The 24,261-nt window shown below is 39.3% G+C and overlaps 2 protein-coding genes across 2 annotated transcripts in view; one reads left to right on the top strand and one right to left on the bottom strand.

The window, feature by feature from the left end:
• LRRIQ4 (leucine rich repeats and IQ motif containing 4) overlaps positions 1-9,966 on the top strand; it is a gene marked incomplete at both ends in the record, with an annotated part of 30,824 nt that extends 20,858 nt beyond the window's left edge. Inside the window, one exon of the mRNA XM_084232629.1 lies at positions 9,820-9,966. Within this exon, the coding sequence (XP_084088755.1) occupies positions 9,820-9,966 (147 nt within the window). The remainder of the gene's footprint in view (positions 1-9,819) is intronic.
• A 2,686-nt stretch (positions 9,967-12,652) lies between these two features.
• The window catches only part of LRRC31 (leucine rich repeat containing 31), a gene marked incomplete at its 3' end in the record, with an annotated part of 35,504 nt that continues 23,895 nt past the window's right edge, over positions 12,653-24,261 (bottom strand). Inside the window, exon 9 of the mRNA XM_084232630.1 lies at positions 12,653-12,969. Within this exon, the coding sequence (XP_084088756.1) occupies positions 12,653-12,969 (317 nt within the window). The remainder of the gene's footprint in view (positions 12,970-24,261) is intronic.

Genomic DNA, 24,261 nt, shown 5'->3' on the forward strand with positions numbered 1-24,261 from the left:
CAAACTTTTTTTTTTTTTTTTTTATAAATTTTATTGTTATATTCCCCATACAATTGCAGCCCCCCATTCTGACCCCAATCCCTCCCCTCCCGCCCCCGTCCCCCTAAAAGTGTCTCTGGTTCATAGTTTTTTGTTGATTTTGATTTTCACTTTCTTATAGTTATTCATTTTCCTGGTCCCTTATTTAAGTTTTCTAGATTCCTGCTATGAGTGAGACCATCCGGTATTTTTCTTTTTCTTTTTGGCTTATTTCGCTGAGCATGATCCCTTCCAGCGCCATCCATGTTGCAGCAAATTGCATGTGTTTATCTTTTTTGAATGCTGAGTAATATTCCATGGTATATATGTACCACATCTTCTTGATCCAGTCATCTATTTTTGGGCATTTGGGTTGTTTCCAAAGCTTAGCTATTGTAAACAGTGCTGCTATAAACATAGGGGTGCAGGTGTTCTTTGGAATTGATGTTTCTGTGTCCTTTGGGTAAATACCTAGGAGTGGAATTGCTGGGTCATATGGAAGCTCTATGTTTAGTAGGTCCAGAAATCTCCACACAGCTTTCCACAGTGGTTGGACCAGTTTGCACTCCCACCAACAGTGCAGAAGAGTTCCTTTTTCTCCACACCCTCGCCAACATTTGTTGTTGCTAGTTTTTTTAATATGTGCCATTCTCACTGGTGTAAGATGGTATCTCATGGTAGTTTTGATTTGCATTTCCCTGATGACAAGTGATGTTGAACATTTTTTCATAGGCCTGTTGGCCATTTGCATTTCCTCTTCAGAGAAGTTTCTTTTAAGCTCTTCTGCCCATTTTTTGACTGGATTATTTTCTTTGTTGTTGTTGAGTCTCATCAGCTCTTTGCAGATTTTTGTGATCAGTCCTTTATCATTAGTGTTGGGTGCAAAAATGTTCTCCCAGTTGGTGGGGTTTCTCTTTGTTTTTGTTATTGTCTCTTTTGCTGTGCAAAAGCTCTTTAATTTGATATAGTCCCAGCTGTTTATCTTTGCCTTCACTATCACTGCTTTGGGTGATGTGTCTGTAAAGATGTCTTTGATGTGCAAATCACGTAGTGTTTCGCCTATATTTCCTTCTATATATTTTATGGTTTCAGGTCTTATGTCTAGTTCTTTAATCCATTTTGAGTTGATTTTTGTGTATGGTGTGAGGTGGTGGTCAAGCTTCATTCTTTTGCATGTAGCGACCCAGTTTTCCCAGCACCATTTATTGAACAAACTTTCTTTGCTCCAATGCATAGTCTTTGCTCCTTTGTCAAAGATTAGTTGACCATAAATCTGTGGGTTTATTTCTGGATTTTCTATTCGATTCCATTGGTCTGTATGTCTGTTCTTGTTCCAATACCATGCAGTTTTGATGATTATGGCTTTGTAGTATAGTTTGAAGTCTGGGAGTCTGATGCCTCCATTCCCTTCTTTTTTTTTCAGGAGAGCTTTGACTATTCGGGGTTTTTTGTGATTCCATATGAATTTCATCAATAATTGTTCTATTTCTTTGAAGAATGACATTGAAATTTTGATTGGAATAGCATTGAATCTGTATATTGCTTTTGGAAGGATGGCCATTTTAATAATGTTTATTCTTCCAATCCATGAGCAGGGGATGTCTCTCCATTTCTTTGTGTCTTCTTCTATTTCTTTTAACAGTGTTTTATAGTTTTCTTTGTATAGGTCCTTTACCTCTTTTGTTAGATTTATTCCCAAATATTTGATTTTTTTTGTTTCAATAACAAAAGGGATGGTCTTTTTGATTTCTTCTTCTTCAGATTTATTGTTTGTGTATAGGAAGGCTACTGACTTTTGCGTGTTGATTTTGTATCTTGCCACTTTACTGAACTGATTGATGAGTTGAATTAGCTTTTCTGTGGAGTTTTTGGGGTTCTCTATGTATAATATCATATCGTCTGCAAATAGTGATAGTTTGACTTCTTCTTTTCCTATTTGGATTCCTTGGATGTCTTTCTCTTGTCTTATTGCCCTGGCTAGGACTTCCAGTATTATATTGAAAAGCAATGGTGAGAGTGGACATCCTTGTCTTGTTCCAGATCTTAATGGAATTGCTTTCAGCTTTTCACCATTGAGAATGATACTGGCTGTTGGCTTGTCATAGATGGCCTTTATGATGTTGAGGTATGTTCCTTGTATCCCAAGAATTTCAAGGGCTTTTATCATGAATGGGTGTTGCACTTTGTCGAAAGCTTTCTCAGCATCTATTGATATTATCATATGGTTTTTATATTTCTTTTTGTTGATGTGTTGGATAACGTTGATTGATTTTCGGATGTTAAACCATCCTTGTGCCCCTGGAATGAATCCAACTTGGTCGTGGTGAATTATCTTATGGATACATTGTTGGATTCTGATAGCTAAAATTTTATTGAGGATTTTTGCATCAGTGTTCATTAGGGAGATTGGCCTGTAGTTTTCCTTTTTTGTGTTGTCCTTGTTCGGTTTTGGTATTAGTGTAATGTTGGCTTCATAGAACGTGTTTGGTATTGTCCCTTCCTTCTCAATTTTTTGGAAGAGTTTGTGAAGGATAGGCACTAATTCGTCTCTGAATGTTTGGTAGAATTCATTTGTAAATCCATCAGGTCCTGGGCTTTTGTTTTTGGGGAGGTTTTTGATTACCATTTCAATTTCGCTAATTGTAATTGGTCTGTTTAGGTGTTCTATTTCTTCTTTATCTAGCTTTGGGTGATTGTAGAGTTGTAGGAATTTGTCCATCTCCTCTAGATTGTTAAACTTGTTTCCATATAACTGTTCATAGTAGTTACTGATTATTCTTTTGATTTCTGCTGTGTCCGTTGTGATTTCTCCTCTTTCATTGATGATCCTGTTTATTTGTGCTTTCTCCCTTTTTTCCTTTGTGAGCCTGGCTAGGGGTTTGTCTATTTTATTGATTTTTTCAAAGAACCAGCTCTTGGTTTCATTGATCTTTTGGATTGTTTTTTTAGTTTCAATTTCATTTATTTCTGCTTTGGTTTTTATTATTTCTTTTCTTCTACTGGTTTTGGGGTTTTTTTGTTGTTCTTTTTCTAGCTCTTTGAGCTTCGAGATTAGGTTGTTTCTTTGCGTTCTTTCTTGTTTCTTGATGTGAGCTTCTATTGCTATATATTTTCCTCTTATTACTGCTTTTGCTGCATCCCATACATTTAGGATATTGGTGTCCTCCTTGTCGTTCAATTCAAAAAATTTTTTAATTTCTTCTTTGATCTCCTCATTAGTCCAATGGTCTTCCAGTAGTGTGGTTTTTAATCTCCATGAGGTAGGAAAGTTCCTTGCCTTCTTTTTATGGTTTATTTCTAGTTTGATGCCTTCATGGTCAGAAAAGATGGTTGATATGATTTCAATCTTGGTGTATCTGTTGATGTTTGTCTTGTGCCCCAGTATGTGATCGATCCTGGAGAATGATCCGTGTGCGCTTGAGAAAAATGTGTACTCCGTTTTTTTGGGGTTTAGTGTTCTATAGATGTCTGTTAAGCCCAATTGCTCTAGGTCTTTATTTAGAGCTTTGGTTTCTTTACTTATTTTTTGTCTTGTTGATCTATCCATTGTTGATAGTGGTGTGTTGAAGTCTCCCACTACGTATGTGTTTTCTCTGATGTCTGTTTTCAGAGAGGACAACAGTTGTCTGATATATTTTGGTGCTCCTTCGTTTGGTGAGTATATGTTAATGAGTGTTATTTCTTCTTGAAGTATTGTCCCCTTGATCATAATGTAGTGACCATTGGGGTCTCTTTTTATCTTTTTGAGTTTGAAATCTGTTTTATCTGATATAAGTATAGCTGTTCCTGCTTTCTTTTTTGGTCCATTTGCTTGTAGGATTGTTTTCCATCCTTTAACTTTGAGCCTATTTTTATCTTTTGTAGCTAAATGTGTTTCCTGGAGACAGCAAAAGGTTGGGTTTTGTTTCTTAATCCAGGCTGCAACTCTGTGTCTTTTTATTGAAGAGTTTAGTCCATTTACATTTAGAGTTAATATTGATATGTTAACATCTGTATTTGCCATTGTGTTTGTCTTTCCTTTGATTTTATTTATTTATTCTTTTAATAACTTTTTTTTTTTTTTTGGCCTTCTTTCATTGTTATTCGTCGCTCTGAGGTTCTGGCTTTAGGACTCCTTGTAGTATTTTTTGGAGTGGGGGTTTAGTTGCAATGAAATTCCGGAGTTTCTGTTTGTCTGGGAAGGTCCATATTCTTTCTTCAAAGAGGAAGGAGAGCTTTGCGGGATAGAGTATTCTTGGTTGGCATCTGTTTTCTTGGAGTCTGTTGACTATGTCCCTCCACTCTCTCCTTGCCCGTAGTGTTTCTTCGGAGAAGTCTGATGTCAGCCTGATTGGTTTTCCTTTGAATGTTATCTGTTTCTTCCCTCTTGCCAGCTTCATTATTTTTTCCTTGTCCTGGATTCTTGGGAGCTTTACTATTATGTGTCTTGCTGTATTTTTCCTTTCGTCGTGGAAGTTTGGTGTTCTTCTTGCTTCTTGTATATCAATTTTCAGCTCCTTCTTCACATTTGGGAAGTTCTCTTCAATTATCTCTTTGAATATTTTCTCTGTTCCTACATCTCTCTCCTCTCCTTCTGGTATTCCTATAACTCTTATATTTCCTTTCCTCATGGAGTCAGATAGTTCCCGAAGTCTTTCTTCGTTCTTTTTCCTTCGTACTGCTCTTTCCTTTTCTGTTTTGGTTCTTTTTATTTCTGTGTCTTCAAGATTACTTATTCGTTCTTCCATTTCATCTATTCTGCTTTCATTGCTTTTCCCAGAATTCTTTAGTTCTTCCATTAATTCTTTGATCTCCTGCATTTCTTTTACTTCCCTCTTTAGGGACTCAATTTCTTTCTTCTGACCATTGTTTTCCCTCTCTAGGGACTCAATTGCATTCTTCTGATCGTTGATTATTTTTCCCTTATCATTGTTTTCCTTTATGACTTCTGTCAGTTTTTTAATCACGGCAATTTTAAATTCTCTTTCTGGAAGGCTCAGAAATTCTTCCAAGTTATTGTCGTTGCAATCTGGGGGCTGGCTTTCTTTTTGTGGTGTGCTTTTTCTCTGGAGAGTTGCTAGGTTGCGTGTGGTTCTTCTCCTCCCTACTGTCTGTTTTCTAATTTGCCGTATGCGTTGGGACACTGTGTTGTTGGGACTGGCCGGCATCTTGGGTGGGCTTCTCTGTTCCCCTCTGGTTCTTCCAGGAGTCATCTGTCAGTTTCAAGCAGCCTTTACTGGAGAAAGGTCCCTGTTCTAAAATGCCGATGTGGGGACACACTCCCCTGTGCGCCTGGTCTGCCCCGGCGGTGGGTTCCTGCTCCCCTCTGGGCTTGGACTGCAGGCCAGAGGGGGTCTGGCGTGGGCGAACTTCCCCCGCTCACCTCTGGCTCCTGAGGAAGCCTTCTGCAGGTAGTCTTTACTGAAGAAATGTCCCTGTTCTAAAATGGTGATGTGGGACACACTCCCTGCGCTTCTGGTCTCAGGCACACTCTTCTGCGCGCCTGGTCTGCCCCGGCTGTGGGTGCTCGCTCTCCCTGTGGGCTCAGACTACTTGTTCAGAAGGGGCCCGGTGTGGGATAACTCCCCAGCTGGCCACTAGCTCCTTCAGTAGCCTGTGCTGGGGTCAAGTCGCTAGGTGGCACCAGAGATCTCTCCTAGAGCCCTTGGGGAGCTGATTTTCCACCCCGTGGGACAGGGAGCAGAGCGGGGATGGTAGGGTACACCTCAACGGCTTTGGGGTGCTGTGTCTGCCTTGTGCCCCACCGTCGTGGGGAACCCACGCCCCTAATTTCGTGCCCCGGGTCTCAGTTCCAAAGCCCTCAGTTCCAGGACGCGGGCTGTAGCCCAGATCAGTGGCGCGGGAATGGCGCCTTTTGAATCCCGCTCCCCTGCCTGGGCGCCTTGTTCCTGCTCACTCAGGGAGGGCCTCCGCCGTCTCCCCGCAAGCCTAGGTCGCAGGCGCAGGGGCCTGGGCAGCTGCAATCTGAGCGCCGCTTTCGCGCAAGCTTACCGGGCGGCAGGGGCTGTGTGCTGGTGCTGGTCTCCTCCTGGTGGGCGGGGCTGTCTTTAATGGCGCCTGGAGCTCACCTCCGCGGTGGATCCTGCAGGGTTCGCCTCAGCTCCCGTTCACGGGGTGTGGTGGCTGAAATAGTTCCTTTCCACTCACAGTCCCGCTTGCTGCATCCGTTTTTCTTGTTGGGCGTTTTGGTTTGTTGTTTCCCTCGTCTCTGCCGGTCAGAGAGTGCCGCCTCTGTGGGCGGGGGAGGGGAGCAGGGTTCTGCGCTTCCCTCCCTTCTCGTCCTCTTTTATGGCAACTTTCTTCTTTGGGCAGTTTGCTGGAGTCGTCCGTTTATCTTCCGTGTCCCAGTTCTCACTGGGACCTGCTGCTTTTCCTCCCTATTAACTTTTTTTAATGGGAGATCTTACTCGCAGCGTCTCCTCGCCGCCATGTTGCTCCGCCCCTCCAACAAACTTTTTTTAACAGACAGAAATGTTATAGTTTTCTTTTCTTCTTGAACATGCATCTCCATTCCAATTCTTTTCTCTCAGAATTGATTTAATGTTGTTTATTCTGAATATATTATATATACTGTGTATGTGTATACATTAGATATACTTAATTTTCAAGTCATTTATAGGTCATCCTTTCATATATTTAGGCAACAAAAACATTTCCATAAATTAAAATTTAAAATTAAAGTATTTTTTGTCATTATAGGGTCTTAATGTTCTATATTAAATCATATTACAATTACCAGTTATATAAAGTTGACCAAAACAACATAAAATTTATTATAAAATTGATATCTAATTACTTAACATGCAGAATTTGGGGGAAATATATAACAAATGAGAGTTTTTTTCATGTCATTTTTATATCCTTGCATAAATATGGGTTTAGCATCAGTTCTACTCCTATATTTCATTTTACAAATGAAGCACTGAGAAGCCTTGTTCATATAGTTAAGTTGACAAAAATCAAAATGGCTCCCCCCCATATTTTGTTTTTGTTTTTTTAAGATTGATTTATTTATTTATGCATAGAAAAACTGGGGTGTAGGCCAGAGACGCAGGGTAGAGGGGTGAGAGGGAAGGGGTAAGAGGATTCACCGGAGAAAAAGCGTGGAGTAGAACAGGTGGATCTACTGAAATAACACTGCTGAGGGGAGCAGCAGGCAGGACTGGAGAGGTCTGCTGCAGTATTGTGGGTTGGGTTGGGTTGGCTCCCTGGTGGGGCATCAAACTTTGCAAGTAGCGGTGGTAGCACTGAGACTTAACCCCTAGGCTGCCAGGGAGGTCCCCCGTGTATTTTGTATTTCGTTTTGAATGGCAATGCCTCATATATCTCTGAATGTGTGAGATTTAATTGGAAATCATTTATCTTGCAAAAATATTGGTGACTTGATCCTTAGGGCTAACATTAATACTGTTACTTTGAACTACACCCTCTCCCCCTTTTCTTTTGGTGTCCCAGAGTTTCCTTTTCTTTTTCTTTTTCTTTTTTTTTTTAAAGATTTATTTATTTGTTTATACAAGCACTGGGTACAGTCAGAAGCGAGGGAGGGTGAGAGAATTCACCAGAGCCAGAGGGGAGAGCAGAACAGGCAGAAGGACCGAAGTACACTGCTGAGGGGAGCAGCGGGCAGCAGGAGAGGTCTGCGCGCCATGTGGGACCCTCACCCGGCTGCCAGGGATTGAACCAGTGCTGCAGAGGCTGCGGGCAGCTTCGCAACCCAGCGCTCAACTGCTGCACCACCCACCGGGGAGGCCCTTCTTTTTCTTTTTTTAATTTTTGAAACCAATAACCATTTTCTTAAATTTAGACCTTTAAATTTAGATTATAGACGTAAATACAAATTACACTTCTCCCAGAGATTTTTAGAGTCTAGGGCAGCACACTCTTGTCTGATGCAGGGGGATGAGGGAGGTGAGTTCACATGCCAGTACATTTAACCCATATGGAAGTTGAAGCTTTGCCTTCAAACTATGTAAGCCTGTACACCACTGGAAAGTCTTTCTGGACTAGGGTCTATGTCACATAACTGAAGATTGCTAATCCTTGAGACAGGAAACCCCTTAAATTTCCAAAATGCCTCTAGAGGGCAATTCTGATCCTCTGGAATCTCATCACCCTAACTGTGCTGTTGCTTTCACTCCCATCTCATCTTTCCCATTTTAGCATTTTCATCCGTAAATGGGATCCTTGGTGTTTTTCCAAACACCAAGCATGTCCCTACCTCAGTGTTAAGGCACTAACTCTTCTTTCTGCCCAGAGATGCTTCCCCCCAGATAGAGACAAAACTCTTACCTCACTTAGTTCCATCTCCATTCAATTATCTTCTTTTCAGAAAGTCTACCCTTTATCCACCTTATTTAAAAGAGCACCCTCCACCCTACCTCACTGCTCATCTCATTCATTCATTCATTCATTTATAGAACTTCTATCATGTGCCAGGCATTGTCATAGGCACTAGAAATGCATCAGGGAAAAAAAACATAGAAATATTTCTGTTCTCATATTGCTTAAAGTTTAGGGGGAGGGGACAAAAACATGACATATAAAACAAAAATTTTATACTGTTTTGGAAAGTGATAACTGATATTGGAAAATAAGGAAGACTGAGGTTGCCAGAAGTGGTGTGTGTGTGTGTGTGTGTGTGTGTGTGTGTGTGTATTCTTGTGAGCGTGCACGCGCACATAGGGGAAGTTACTTCAAATTAAATGAGATGGTCAGGTCACACTTCACTGAAAAGATGACTATTTTAGTCAGTCCAAAATTCAGGCTACCATAACAACATACCATAGACTAAGCTACTTAAGCAATAGAAATTTCTTTTCACACAGTTCTGGAGTCTGGAAGTCTGAGATCAAGGAGTCAGCATGGGAGGTTGCAGGTGAGAGCTCTCTTCCTGGCTTGTAGATGGACACCTTTTTGCTGTGACCTTCCATGACAAAGAAACAGCAAACATCCCTTCCCCCTCTCCCCCCCAATTAACTCCCAAAGTCCCGTCTCCAAATGCCACACAGGATGTTAGGGCTTCAACATATGAATGCGGCAGAGGAAGGCCATAGTTTATTCTATAGCAAAGACAGTTGAGCAAATACTTGAAGAAAGAAAGGGATGGATGAACCATCTGAATATTGGGGAGAGTGTTCCAGAGGAAGTATGACTGAGCCTTGAGGAGCCTGCGTGACTAACGTGGAGTGAGCAAGAGGGAGTGTAATTATGGGTCAGAGCGATAAGGTAAGAAAGGGAAGATCAGACAGGGCCTTGCAGACCATTGTAAGGACTTTGGCTTTTACTCTAAGAGAAACAGAGAGGGAGTCATTGGAAGGTTTGAATAGTCTATTAGAGGAGGGATGTTCCTATGATAGGAAGGAATAGAATCTCAAAGACAAAGGAGGGCAGGCTATGGCTAAGAGCACAGATAGTTCAGTAAAAGAGAAGGAAGGCAGAGGCAGATGCTGCCTATTCTCCTAACTAGGTACTGTCATCTCTGTGACACTTGTCACCATCTGTCAAATTATACATGCATGTGCTTATTGGCACTTCCCCTCAGTGGAACGTGAATTCCACTCAGTACTCTGGTATCTAACTGCTGTTTCCCAAATGTCTTGAATAGTGCCTGGCACATAAAAGCACTAAATACTTTTTTTTTTTTTAATTCGCCTGGATGACTGGCCAAATGAGAAAGAGAGGAAATAAGGTTTGGATTTCCAATCCATAGCATTCTCCACATCTTTAAGACCACATGCCAGAAGAATGAAATAGAATCTTTCCATCTATAGCTGATGCTGTTTTGGTTTCTCTTGCTTTCAGATTCAGGCATGGTGGCGTGGAATAATGGTACGGAAAGGGCTTGGACAATATGAAGAACTAAAATCACGAAAGAAAGGAAAGAATTCTCCAAAAGATAAGAAAGGAAAGAAGACTGGAAAAGCAGCACCTGTAAAGAAGAAAAAATAATATAGGTTAATGAACTGAGGTAATGAACTCTGATAGATTAAAAAGGCAAAATGTCTAGGAGTTAGATGTCTACTAAACTAAATTTATTCATAGAATTATGTGGAATTTGTAGAATTATGTTACATATAAAAATAAAGATTCTTTTACTGGAATATATATGGATAAAATGATGTGTCTGAGAATTGCTTGAAAATAATGTCAAGGAGAAGTATGGGAAAATGAAACAAGATTAGCCACAGATTGATAATTGTAGAAGCCCTGATAGGTTCAGAAAAGTTGATACCATTTGGTCTACTTTTAAAATCTTTTCTTCTGAAATAATGATAGATTGACAGGAAATTTCAAAGAAATGTACAGGGATATCCATGCATCCTTCATCCTCTTTCAGTGTTGATATCTTACATAGCTATAATACAATAACAAAACCAGAAAATTGGTTGGTATGGTCCACGGAGCTTATTCAGATTTCAGCAGCTATACATTCATTTGTGTGTGTGTGTGTGTGTGTGTGTGTGTGTGTGTGTGTGTGTGTGTGTGTTTCAGTGCAATTTTGTCAGATGTAGCTTTATGTAGGCACCATCATATTCAAGACTTATAATTGTTTCATTACCACAAATCTTAGGCTATGACTTTTAGACATCCCTACTACCTAACCCTCTCCCAATGTCTTACTTGTTCTTGATCTCTACCATTTGTTATTTCAAGAATGATTCAAAATCACATAGAATGTAATCTTTTGGGATTGGCTTTTTTATTCAGCCTAGTTCACTTGAAAATCATTCAAATGATTGTACATAATCATAGTTCAACAACAGAAAGCTATTGCTGAATACTGTTGCATTGTGCCATAGTTTAACCATTTATACATTGGAGGATACTGTGTTATTTCCAGTTTGGGGCTATTAAAAACAAATGAACATTTGTTGATAGGGTTTTTGTTGAGCATAGATGTTCATGGAATTCATGGGGATACACAGACAAATGAATTATTCTATATTAACCAAAACATTCCCTTTTATACCGTTCAAAATTTCCTCACCTCAATGACTATTTCTTTTGAAGTAGTATTGATTCAAATTCTACATATCTTTCAAAAAAAGATTGCATTATTAATTATTAGTGCAATAGGAAGAAAGCAAATCATAATTTGATTAGAGCATATCATAACAGAAATGTGTGAGGAGATACCTCTGCCATTCAATGAACTCCAGTCCCCAATAAAAGAAAACCAAAAAATTCAAAAATCACTTATAACACAATAAGTTTAACCAATGAATTAGTTTTTATGTTGTAAATTCCCTGCCAATGAAATGCCCAGAGGTAACATGTTCATTTATTTTAACAAGAAGAGATTTTACTGTATTTTAACAAGATGTATTTTGATAGTGGGTTTAGAATTTTTGACCACTTTGTACTAAACTTTATATGTCAGCTACTATTATTAGTTGTTTATTTCTGAAATAAAGGGCTCCAGAATATAAAATAATAAAACACTGAATAAACACTTTCTGAAAAAAAAGTGTGAGTGGACCACATTAAGATACATATAATAATGGTAAGAATAATAAAAAATTATGACACCATTAGTGCCTTTCACATTAGAATTTCTTTTCTTTTTTTTAAGATTTATTTATGCTTATAAGAACTGGGGTACAGGCCAGAGGTGGGGGGGGGAGTGAGAGGATTCAGCAGGGAACTGAACAGGCAGACTGACTAAAATACACTGCTGAGGGGAGCAGTGGACGTGATAGGAGAGGTCTGCTGCGTTATGTGGATAGCTCTCTGGCCAGCCGGGGATCGAACTCATGCTGCAGAGGCTGTGGATAGCTTCACAGTGCTGTGCTTAACCCCTTTGCCACCAGGGAGGCCAGCATTAGAATTTCATACATAGACATATACCCATTGTTGTGCCAAGAAGGGCCCTGAGCTGGTTTTCTATGATTAGAGCAGACGGGTAAAGGAGGAGTCCTGGAGCCCTTGGTGGCTTTTGCAGGCTTTTATTGAGCTTTTACATGTAGTGCAGAAACCAGGTACACAGCAGGAAGGGGTGTGGGGAGGGCCAGAAGGCCGCCAGGTCTCCAAGCCCCAGGCAAGTCTTCACTCTGGGCTCTCTGGCCTTCTCTCTCCTCTTCTTTCTCTCTCTTACCTCCGCTTCTCTTGATGAATATATCAATACCGCAGCCATGGCCCACAAGAGTAAACAACACAACTGGAAATAACAATGTAACAAAATGCAGGAGCCCCCATCAGGCATACAATCCTAATGGCAGAGGGCAGAAAAGCCTGAAAATCATTTACCCTACACCCACATATTTAGAACACATAGGAAATTTCCTATATTTAACATCTTGGAAAAGGAGCAGCAGGGATCTCCAGGGCAAGAAAAAAGGAATGCATTACCAGAATCTAATCATTTGGGGCAGGCCTTCTATACAGTAAGTGAAAAAATTATATATCCAAAGCAAATGAAAATCCATCAAAAAATGTCATCCTTGTTTCATAAGATAGAGAATAAAAGACATGCTAGTATTTAACTATAAAGATACACAAATATTTACATGATTTTTGTAATAAATCCCATGAAACAGCCCAGAAGTTGATCCTCCTTTGATTGCCCTGACATTCATATAGGTTCTCTTCCTCCCTTAGAGAGGCTTTGTGGTTTACTAAGCCCTAGGACGTCTGCCTACTGAAACCCGCCATGGTCAAAGTGAATGCCTCTTTGGTGATTCAGTTCCTCCTGCTGTGACACTGGGAGAATCCATCTTCTCATTCCAATCTCAGTGATCTTGGGAAGTTTGGTCACAGCGCATAGCAAGTCTCTAAACCATCTTCCACAAGCCTGTAGAGCTGATGGTCGAAGACTAATATCCAGTTCCGTTAATTCTTTGAGGAGCCACACGCTTTGGCAGAACACAGCCCATCCTTTTTCACAGATGCTGTCGTTATAGCTCAGGTCCAACTTCTGCAGACTGGCCAGGTGACCTTGTTGTATTATTGATGCTGAAAAAGAAAAGTACACTAACTGCTAAAATACAATACTTTCTACCATGACTTTTTCCCACTTCCAGTAGCACTGTCTATCTAAGATTAGTAATGGAAAGATTTGTAATGAGTTCTGATTGATTATTAGCAGTTTTATTTAGGGTTCCTGAAGCTACTCTTGTAACACATTTTTGCTCTGTCTCCCATGTATAACTTGAAATAGATTCTTTTTCTAAATCCCAATCCAAAAAATTTCTTTCTGACAAGTTCCTTCTCTCTGCTCCATTAAGTTCCAGTTCTTCCTACAGACTTTCTCTAATTACATGTGAGGAGAGGGGGTTGGGTCAAAGATGGCATCAGAGGAGCTTCCCCTGGTGGCACAGTGGTTGAGCGCTGGGCTGCGAAGCTGCCCACAGCCTCTGCAGTGCTGGTTCGATCCCCGGCCGACGGTGAGTGTCCCACATGGCGCAACAGACCTCTCCTGCCGCCCGCTGCTCCCCTCAGCAGTGTATTTCGTCAGTCTGCCTGTTCTGTTCCTGGCTCTAGCTCTGGTGAATTCTCTCACCCTCCTGCACTTCTGACTGTACCCAGTGCTTGTATAAATAAATAAGTAAATCTTTAAAAAAAAAAAAAAGACGGCATCAGAGGAGGTATGTTGCTTTACTTTAGGGAAAATAGTCTGAAAGATAACCCATACTGGTCCTACACCCAGAGGACTATGTGATGGGGACAAAGTGGAACAACTCTTGCACGTAGGAGACCAGACAGAACCACACCTGAAGGGACACTCAAGAACTTCATGCTTCATTAAGTAAGACACAGGTGGAGAGAAGGGCCAAGAGGTTTTGGTCTGGGCAGAAGGTCACCTTGCAAGCCATGGCTATGCTGCCTGGCCGGCGGGCCTGTGAACAGGAAAGTTCAGCGGTGTGGACACATACACTAATGACTGAAGGGAGTCATGTTTGGGGGATCTGGGATACTCCCAGTGGGCTGGGTGGCCAGTGAAAGAAGCAGTGCATCGGGCTGCATTCCCCCTCCCCATCCTCAGGACTGGTGCTGACCTTGTTGAGTTCACCAGAGAGTGCACAGTCTACACAGACTCCAATATGGAATCTGGAACCCACAGAGGGGGTATATTGGCAGTGACACAGGCATGAGCCATCCCCATTCCAAAGCTACTACCAGAATCTGGACCCCTCTTGTCCCTCCCCTACCCTGACTCCCTTAGGTGACTCAGCAGATACAAAATCAGGTCTCTAGATCTACAGATGAACAGAAAGAACAAACACCAAAATCATTTAAAACTGGGAAAAGCTAATGAATAAGGATATAGATAGAAGTAGAAAAGTAAAGACAAAATGGCAGCAACAAGTCCTCATATATCAATAATTACTCCAAATGTAAACAAACTGGATTCAACCAACAAAAGGCACAGGGTGACTGGCTGGATTAGAGAACAAATCCCAACTGCCTGCTGTCTCCAGGACACCCATCTGTGCTCCAAAGATAAACATAGGCTCCAAGTAAATGGTTAGAAAACAATCCTACAAGCAAATGCGACCCCCGCAAAAAAGGCAGGAACCACCACACCTATATCAGACAAAACAGACTCCCAACTTAAAAAAGGGAACAAGATTCCTGGGTGTTTCACTTTTATTTCTGAATAAACCGAATTCACCACGTGAAAAAAAAAAAAAAAAGGAAGAAGAGATAGAAATATTCATTATATAATGATCAAGGGAATAACACCTAAGGAGGACACAATACTCACCCACATATCCCAAATGAAGGAATATAAAAATATATGGCAACTATTAACAAACCTCAAAAGAGTTATTGGCAGGCACATAGTAGTTGTATGGAGACTTCAACACCCCTGTCTCCTCAATGGACAAATCAACCAGACAAAATATCGAAAAGGAAACAATAGCTTTATTTTTTAAAAGATTTATTTATTTATGCATACAAGAGCTGGGGTACAGGCCAGAGGTGTGTGTGGGGGGGGGCGTAAGAGGGTTCATCAGAGACAGAGTGGGGAACAGAACAGGCAGAGGGGCCGAAGTACACTGCTGAGGGGAGCAATGGGCAAGTCAGGAGAGGTCTGCTGCACCATGTGTGTTGCTCCCTGGTCGGGGATCGAACTCATGCTGCAGAGGTTGTGGACGGCTTAATAGGTTGTGTCTTAACCCCTTGTGCCACCAGGGAGGCCCGGAAACAATAGCTTTAAATGAGGAATTAATTCAGATGGCCTACTGGACATTAATTGGGTACTATAATCCCAAAAAGCTGAGTACACATTCTTCTCAAGTGCACATGGAACATTCTCCAGGATAGATCACACAGTGGGTCACAAAATAAGTGTCAAATAAATTCATGAAGACAGAAATCATGTCAAGTCTCTTCTCTTATCACAATGGTATCAAACTGGAAAGCAGCCACCAAAAAAGAAAGCAAGAAAACCCTCTAATATGTGGAGACTGCCAACACACTATTAATGATTACTAACTTAATGGGGAAATCAAAGAAGAAATTAAGAAAATAGGGTCTCCCTGGTGGTGCAAGGGTTAAAGTCCTAGCGCTATCAAGTTATCACTAGCCACTGCAACATGAGTTGGATCCCTGGCCAGGGAGCCAACCCACATATGGCACAGCAGATCTCTTCTGTCTTGCCCACTGCTCCCCTCAGCAGTATATTTCAGTCGATCAACCTGTTCTGCTCCCCACTCTGTCTCTGGTGAATCCTCTCATACCCAACACCTGAGGCCTACACCCCAGTTCTTGTATGCATAAATAAATTTAAAATAAAATATAAAAATAAATTTAAAAAATATCTGGAGACAGGTGAAAATGAATACACATACTACCAGGATTTATGTGACCTGTCAAAAGCAGTGCTAAGAAGGCAGTATATAACAACATGGGCCCACATAAAGAAATAAGAAAAAGGGGGCCTCCCTGGTGGCCTAGGCGTTAAGTCCGCACTATTACTGCTACAGCCTGAGTTTGATCACTGACCAAGGATCTAACCCACATGACACAACAGACATCTCCTATTTTGCCTGCTGCTCCCCTCAGCAGTGTATTTCAGTAGATCCACCTTTTCTGCTCCCCACTCTGTCTCTGGTGAATCTTCTCATGCCCAACACCTCAGGCCTACACCCTAGTTCCTCTACAAACATACACACACACACACACAATTTAAATAATAAAATAAAAAAAGAAACAAGGAAGAGCTCAAATAAATAATCCAACTTTAAACCTTAAGGAACTAGAAAAGGAAGAACAAACAAAACCAAAAGTAAGTAGAAGGAAAGACATAATAAAAATTAGAGCATAAATAAACAAAAACCAAAAAGACAGTTCAAAAGATCAGTAAAACCAAAAGCTGGTTCTTAAGGAAAATAATCAAAATAGACAAACTCAGAGCTAGGCTCACAGGGAAAGAAGGAAAAAAAACCCATATGTCAAACATCTGTATGCCAATTAATTGATGAACCTTGAGAAATGGACAATTATTAGACATATACAATCTTCCAAGACTGAATCAGGAAGAAATAGAAAACCTGAATAGACCAATTACAAGCAAGGAAGTTGAAATAGAAAAGTCTCCCAAAAATAAAAAAACAGAACAAGTTGGGTTCACTAGTAAATTCTGTACAACCTTCAAAAAAGAACATTAATACCTATCCTTCTCAAAGTCTTCCAAAAATTGAGGAAGAAGGAAAGTTTACAAACAAATTTTTTGAAGCTAATATTACTCTGATGCCAAAAGCAGACAAGAAGGAAGGAAGGAAGGAAGGAAGGAAGGAAGGAAGGAAGGAAGGAAGGAAGGAAGGAAGGAAGGAAGGAAGGAAGGAAGGAAGGAAGGAAGGAAGGAAGGAAGGAAGGAAGGAAGGAAGGAAGGAAGGAAGGAAGGAAGGAAGGAAGGAAGGAAATTGCAAACCAATACCACTGAAGAACACAGATCCTCAACAAAATCTTAAACACCTGAATTCAATGATGCAATAAAAGGGTCATGTATCATGGCCAATTGGAATTTATTCCAGGGCCATGAGGGCAGTTCAACATCAGACAATTGATCAGTGCAATTCACCACATCAACTAAAGCAAAGATAAAAAATCATGATCATATCAATAGATGCAGAGAAAGCATTTTATAAGATTCAACATCCATTTATGATAAAAAGCCTGAAAAAACTGGGGATAGATGGAACATACCTCAATATAATAGAGGTTATTTTTGACAAACCTTCAGCAAGCACCATACTCAGTGGTGAAAGACTGAAAACTTTTCCTTTGAGATCTGATACAAGACTGGATATCCACTTTCAACATCACTATCACTTTTTAACATGATATTGAAAATCCTAGCTGGAGCAATTAGGCAAGGGAAAGATATGAAAGGAATCCAAACTGGGAAAGAAAAAGTAAACTATCACTATTTGCAGATGCCTTTATAATCTGCATAGAAAATCCCAAAGACTCCACTAAAAAAATTAATTGAAACAATAAATCAGCACAGTAAAGTGGCAAGTTACAAAATCAGTTAACAAAAATCAGTTGCATTCCTATATGCAAATAATAAGCTAGGAAAAAAACAAGAAAATAATCCCATTTACAATCATATGGAAAAGAATAAAATACCTAGGAGTAAACTTAATAAAGGAGGTAAGGGGTTACACAATAAAAACTTTAAGACATTTTAAAAGAAATGGAAGACACAAAAATGGAGATATTCCCTACTCATACATTGGAAGAATTAACATTGTTAAAATGGCCATCTTATCCAAAGCTATATAAAGATTTAATATAATCTGTATCAAGGCTTCAATGGTATTCTTCAAAGAAATAAAACAAATATTAATGATATTCATGTGAAACACAAAAGACTACACATAGCCAAAAAGAAGATTTGGTGGTGTCACACTCCCAGACTTCAAACTATAACACAAAGATACTGTAATCAAAATAGTATGGTACTATAATAAAATCCAACACACAAACAAAAATAAATCCACACATGTATGGACAATTAATCTATGACAAATGAATCATGTATATCATTGGAGAAAAAAATCTTTTTAACAAATAGTGTTAAGAAACTGGATAGTCACATACAAAAGAATGAAACTCAATCACTATTTTATACCTTAAGCAAAAATTAACTCATAATGGATTAATGACTTGAATGTAAAATCTGAAACCACAAAGCACATTGAAGACAACATAGGCAAAACACCCTAAAACATTGACTTCAGTGATTTCTTTGTAGATTTGCCTCCAATGATAAGGGGGGAAAAGAGAGTATGTAAACAATTGGGCTACATCAAACTTAAAGTTTCAGCACAGAGAAAAAAACTAAGATTAAACAAAAAGACAGCCTACTGAATGGGAGAAAATATTTCTGCATTGTACATCTAACAAGAGGCTGATATCCAAGATCTGTAAAGAACTCATTCAACTCGATAACAAGAAAACAAATAACCCAACCAAAAAATAGATAGAATAGCTTAATAAGCACCTCTCTAAAGAAGACTTATAGCTAGCCAACAGACCCATGAAAAAATGTTCAACATCACTTATCATCAGGGAAATGCAAATCAAAATCACAGTGAGATAACACCTCAGACCTATGAAAATGGCCCTTATCAAAAAGACCAGAAACAAGCATTTATAAGGATGTGGAGAAAAAGAAACTCTTGTATACTGTTATTGGGAATGCAGTTTAGTATATCCCTTATGGAAAACAGTGTGAAAGCTTCTCAAAATATTAAAAATAGATCTACTATATGACCTAGAAATTCCACTCCTAGGTACCCACTGGAAGAATGCAAAAATACCACTTTGAAGGGATATATGTATTCGTAAGTTCACTGCAGCACTCTTTACAATAGCCAAGTTACAGAAACAAACTCAGTACCCAAGGACAGATGAGTGGATTAAGAAGATGTGGTATATTTACACGATGGAACACTACTCAGAAATAAAAATATATATAAGCTCTTGACATTTCTGACAAATGTATTATGCTAAGTGAAATAAATCAGGAGGAGAAAGAGAAGTATCAAATGGTCTAACTTATATGTGCAGTATGAAGGTTCAAAACAAAATGTCAGTCAACACCAAACCAAAAACTGACCTTAGAACCTGACTGTAAAACTGAAGTTACTAGAGTGCAAAGGGAAGATAGAGAAGAAAGAAAAAAGGGGGCAGGCACAATGGACTATGGTGGGGGAGGGACTGTGAGTGCCTTGGTTAGGGATGCGGTGTGCTAACACACACCTGAAAAGCTGGTATCCTACAGCTCTGAATCATATGCAGTGTTGTAAACCAAAGTTACCTTAATAAAAAATTATAAAATGTAAAAATGAGGAATGATGATTCACTGGCTTAACAAAGCACCACTTGTAAATAGTTTTCTGTTTAATATTGTTTAATTTTTTTTTTTTTTTTTGTGGGACCCTCACTGGTGGCCGGGGAACGAACCGGCGCTGCAGAGGCTGCGGGCAGCCTCGCAGCCCAGCGCTCAACCACTGCGCCACCAGGGGAGGCCCTAATATTGTTTAATATTTCATTGCTGATTCATTGTCATTTTTTATTCAACAATTATTTAATTGACCACATTCCATGTGCATAATATACCTGGGTAATTTTTTTTTAAAGATTTATTTGTTTGTTTGTTTGTTTATTTATTTATACAAACGCTGGGTACAGTCAGAAACGCGGGAGGGTGAGAGAATTCACCAGAGCCAGAGCGGAGAGCAGAACAGGCAGGCTGACCAAGTACACTGCTGAGGGGAGCAGCAGGTGGCACGAGAGGTCCGCGCGCCTTGTGGGACCCTCACCTGCCAGCCAGCCGGGGATCCAACCGGTGCTGCAGAGGCTGCCGGCAGCTTCACCATGCAGCGCTGAAGCGCTGCGCCACCGGGGAGGCCCTACCTGGATAATTTCTAATTCAACCGGAGAGCTCCAATACATGCCACAATTTTTCCTTAGACTGACATACATCACAGCACTACCTGAAATGGCACTTAATATACAATAGTTAATGATGAAACTAAGAAAATAATAATGGTTTCTGTTGATAGGAGGGAGGCACTGGGAGAGACACCTAAAGCAAGCAGCACATGCTTCCCTTGTCAGTCAAAAGCAGGAATAGACGACAGAAATCAGGTGAGTAGTGTAGAACCTCAGAGTTGGAAAGCACCTTGAGACCTCCTCATTCAGTCCTCAGATACATGACGAGAGAGGAATCCCTTTCTCAGGTTCCCTACTGATGACCGCTCTGATTCCACCTACAGCACATTTTCAGGTTACCTCAATGGAGCCACTTAGGCAAGTGCGTCTAATGGGGGCAGAGCTGCCTCCGCTGACTCTCATCCGTTGCCAGGCTCAGCCTGCTGTTGACCTCCATTCTTGGGGCCAGCCCAGCATTGTTGACCAGAGGCAGTTTCCTCCAATTTTCCCCCTTCAGGATTAAATGTGTCCTGGTCTTTCGTTTATTCCACACACATTTTAGATTCCAAACCAAGCAGGATGCTCCGGCCCATCACTTTCATGTGTGACAGTTTGATTCCACAGTGCATTTGAGAACGGAGCTGTCCATAGACTCGACAGCTGCACTTGGTCCCTTGTGTTAATACGACTCCTCCTCTCTGTCTTTCTGTCTCACAGAATTACTCATTCTACTGTCAAGACCTAAGTGTTTAAGACAATGTACATGCTTTTTCTCTTTACATGGAATTTTTCAAAGTAGAGAGACTAGGAGAGTGAGCTCCACCCAAGTCCCTCTTACTCAGCTTCATGTCTTTATTACATGAATTTTAGCTCATCTAGTCCCTGGCCTGTTACTTCATTTTGTTTTTCAGCATTTAAAGCAAATCCCAGACATCATTTTACCTTTCCTACACTGTTTTAATTTCCCCATCCTATGAGTAACCTATTTAGTATATTTTTGCATTTAGTATGTTTACCGTTTTATATTCACTATACATTTTTAAATCTGGGTTACAAGATCATAGGCCATGAAAATACTTTTGTTGTAGTTTACCATATCAAAAAATAATAGTTATTTATAAAACTCAAGACATGAACTACCAGTGATTAATAAATTCTTTAAGAATACTTCTGTTAGAAATAATTAAAGCAATACATAAGTGGCGATGGTTAAAACCACATGTGGTAATACTTGTTACTAACTGGAAATTGAAAGAATGAGAAAGCACACATTTGACAAAAAGTGTAAATATAAATTTGACCTGAGAAAATAATGGTAGTAAAAAAAATAGGGAAAAATAAATAACTGCTGAATCTAAGATTAATAAAACTTGACGCAGACAAAAAAAAATTAAAACGCTAATTTTAATTGCAGACTTTATATGAAACAAAGTCATCGTTAAACATAAAAACATGTTTAATGATGCCCAATTGGAGGGGGGAATGTAATGAAGTATTGATTTTTTATGAAGATTGATAACATTGCAAACCTCATACGGTAGTCAAAATTCTAAGATGATCCCAAGATTTCCACCCTAATCCCCAGAACTGTGAATATGATGGTTGTGTTATATGGTGAAGTTGACTAAGAAAGGCAGTTTATGCAAATGGGGTTAATCTAATGCACATGCACTTTAAAAGCAGAGAATTTCCTCCAGCTAGTGGCAGAAGAGGAAGGAGGTCACAGGAAAAGTAATCAGAGAGATTTAAAGTGTGAGAGTACTGACACCCCATTGCTATTTTAAGATGAGGGGGTCATGTATCAAGGATTTTATTTATATATAGATTCTAAAAAAATAAAAATTATAAAGACAAAAACAGATTGGCATTTACCAGAGGGGTGGAGGGATAGAGAGGGATGAGTGAAAGGGAAGAAGGGGATCAAGAGGTACAAACTTCCAGTTACAAAATAAATAAGTCAAGGACATGTGAGGGACAGCATGGGAACTATAGTTAATAATGTGGCATTGCAGATTTGAAATTTGCTAAGGAAAAGATGGTAATAGAATTATTGCCATGACCATTTTGCAGTATATATAAATGTCAAATCATTATGTTGTTGATCTGACACTAAAATATGTTTTATGTCAATTATATTGATATTCAATTAAAAAAATAGCACAGCCCATGTGATATATGTCCCAAATTACAGTGATTGATGTTACCTATCTTCTCCTATGTCTCCCTAGGCAGTTTGAAAAGAAAGAAATGAAAAAGAATGAGCTTGAAAGTGGATTCTGAGACCTTTAGATAAGAATTCAGACAAGCTGATATCTTGATTTCTGCCTTCTAATATCCTGAATGCAAAAACCCAGATAAGCTGTGCCAGATCTGACTGACAGAACTGGGAACAAATAAATGCTTTATGTCATAAATGAATTTGTTACACAGCAATAGAAAACTAGCACACCTTTAATCAGACTAGCCAAGAAAAAATAGAAACACAAATCAACAAATGTCAGGAATAAGAGAGACGTTATCACCACTGACATTAAATGAATAAAAAGAGAACAATGGACATTAAAAGAATAATATTGGAAAATTTATTTCCATAAATGTTAACATCTAGATAAAATAGGTCAATTTCAGGACAATATGAGGTAACAAAAGTCACTCATGAAAGAAGAGATAACCTAATGGCACTGTATCTATTTTTAAAATTGAATTTGTGATTTCAAATTTCTCACAAATAAAAATCCATGTGTAGGATGGCCTCAATGGTGAATTTTGTGAAACAAATAAGGAAAAAAATAACACCAATCTATACAATCTTTCCAAGAAATAGAAGAGGAAGGAAAATTTCCTATCTGTGCATTACAAGAAAATTATTGGATTATTTCTCATGAATGAAGCCACAAACAAGTATCCAACAATATATAAAAAAATAACAGGATACAAAATCAAAGCACAAAAATCAATAGCCTTCCTATACACAAACAATAAATCTGAAGAAGAAGAAGAAATAAAAAAAAAACATTCTTTTTATTATTGAAACAAAAAAACCCACCAAATACCTGGGAATAAACTAACAAAAGAAGTAAAGGACTTATACAAAGAAAACTATAAAACATTGTTAAAAGAAATAAAAGTAGACATAAAGAAATAGAAAGACATCCCCTGCTCATGGATCAGAAGAATTAACATTATCAAAATGGCCATCCTACCAAAAGCAATCTACAGATTCAATGCTATTCCAATTAAAATTTCAATGATATTCTTCAAAGAAATAGAACAAATATTGATGAAATTCATATGGAGCCGCCAAAAACCCCGAATAGCCAAAACCCTCCTGAAAAAAAAGAAGGGAATGGAGGCATTACACTCCCAGACTTCAAACTATACTACAAAACCATAATCATCAAAACTGTATGGTATTGGAACAAGAACAGACACATGGACCAATGAACTGAATAGAAAACCCAGAAATAAACCCATAGATTTATGGTCAACTAATCTTTGATGAAAGAGCAAAGAATATGCAATGGAGCAAAGAAAGTTTGTTCAATAAATGGTGCTGGGAAAACTGGGTCGCTACATGCAAAAGAATGAAACTTGACTACTGCCTCACCCCATGCACAAAAAACAACTCAAAATGGATTAAAGAATTAGACATAAGGCCTAAAACCATAAAATATATAGAAGGAAATATAGGCGAAACACTACATGACATGCACCTCAAAGACATATTTACAGACACATCACCCAAAGCAGTGATAATGAAGGCAAAGATAAACAGCTGGGACTACATCAAATTAAAGAGCTTCTGCACAGCAAAAGAGAGGATAACAAAACAAAGAGAACCCCCACTGACTGGGAGAAAAATTTTTGCATACAACACTAATGATAAAGGACTGATCACAAAAATCTACAAAGAGCTGATGAGACTCAACAAAAACAAAGAAAATAATCCAGTCAAAAAATGGGCAGAAGAGCTAAAAAGAAACTTCTCCAAAGAGGAAATACAAATGGCCAACAGGCATATGAAAAAATGTTCAACATCACTTGTAATCAGGGAAATGCAAATCAAAACTACAATGAGATACCATCTCACACCAGTGAGAATGGCACATATTAAAAAAACTACAACAAATGTTGGCCAGGATGTAGAGAAAAAGGAACTCTCCTGCACTGTTGGTGGGAGTGCAAACTGGTCCAACCACTATGGAGAGCTGTGTGGAGATTCCTCAACCTACTAAACATAGAACTTCCATATGATCCAGCAATTCCACTCCTAGGTATTTACCTAGGGTTGCAATTATATGGGGAATATAAAAAAATAAAAAATAATAATACATGACAACTAAGTGGAGTTTA

The sequence above is a fragment of the Talpa europaea genome (assembly GCF_964194135.1).
Source record: "Talpa europaea genome assembly, chromosome: 4".
Lineage (NCBI taxonomy): Eukaryota > Metazoa > Chordata > Mammalia > Eulipotyphla > Talpidae > Talpa > Talpa europaea.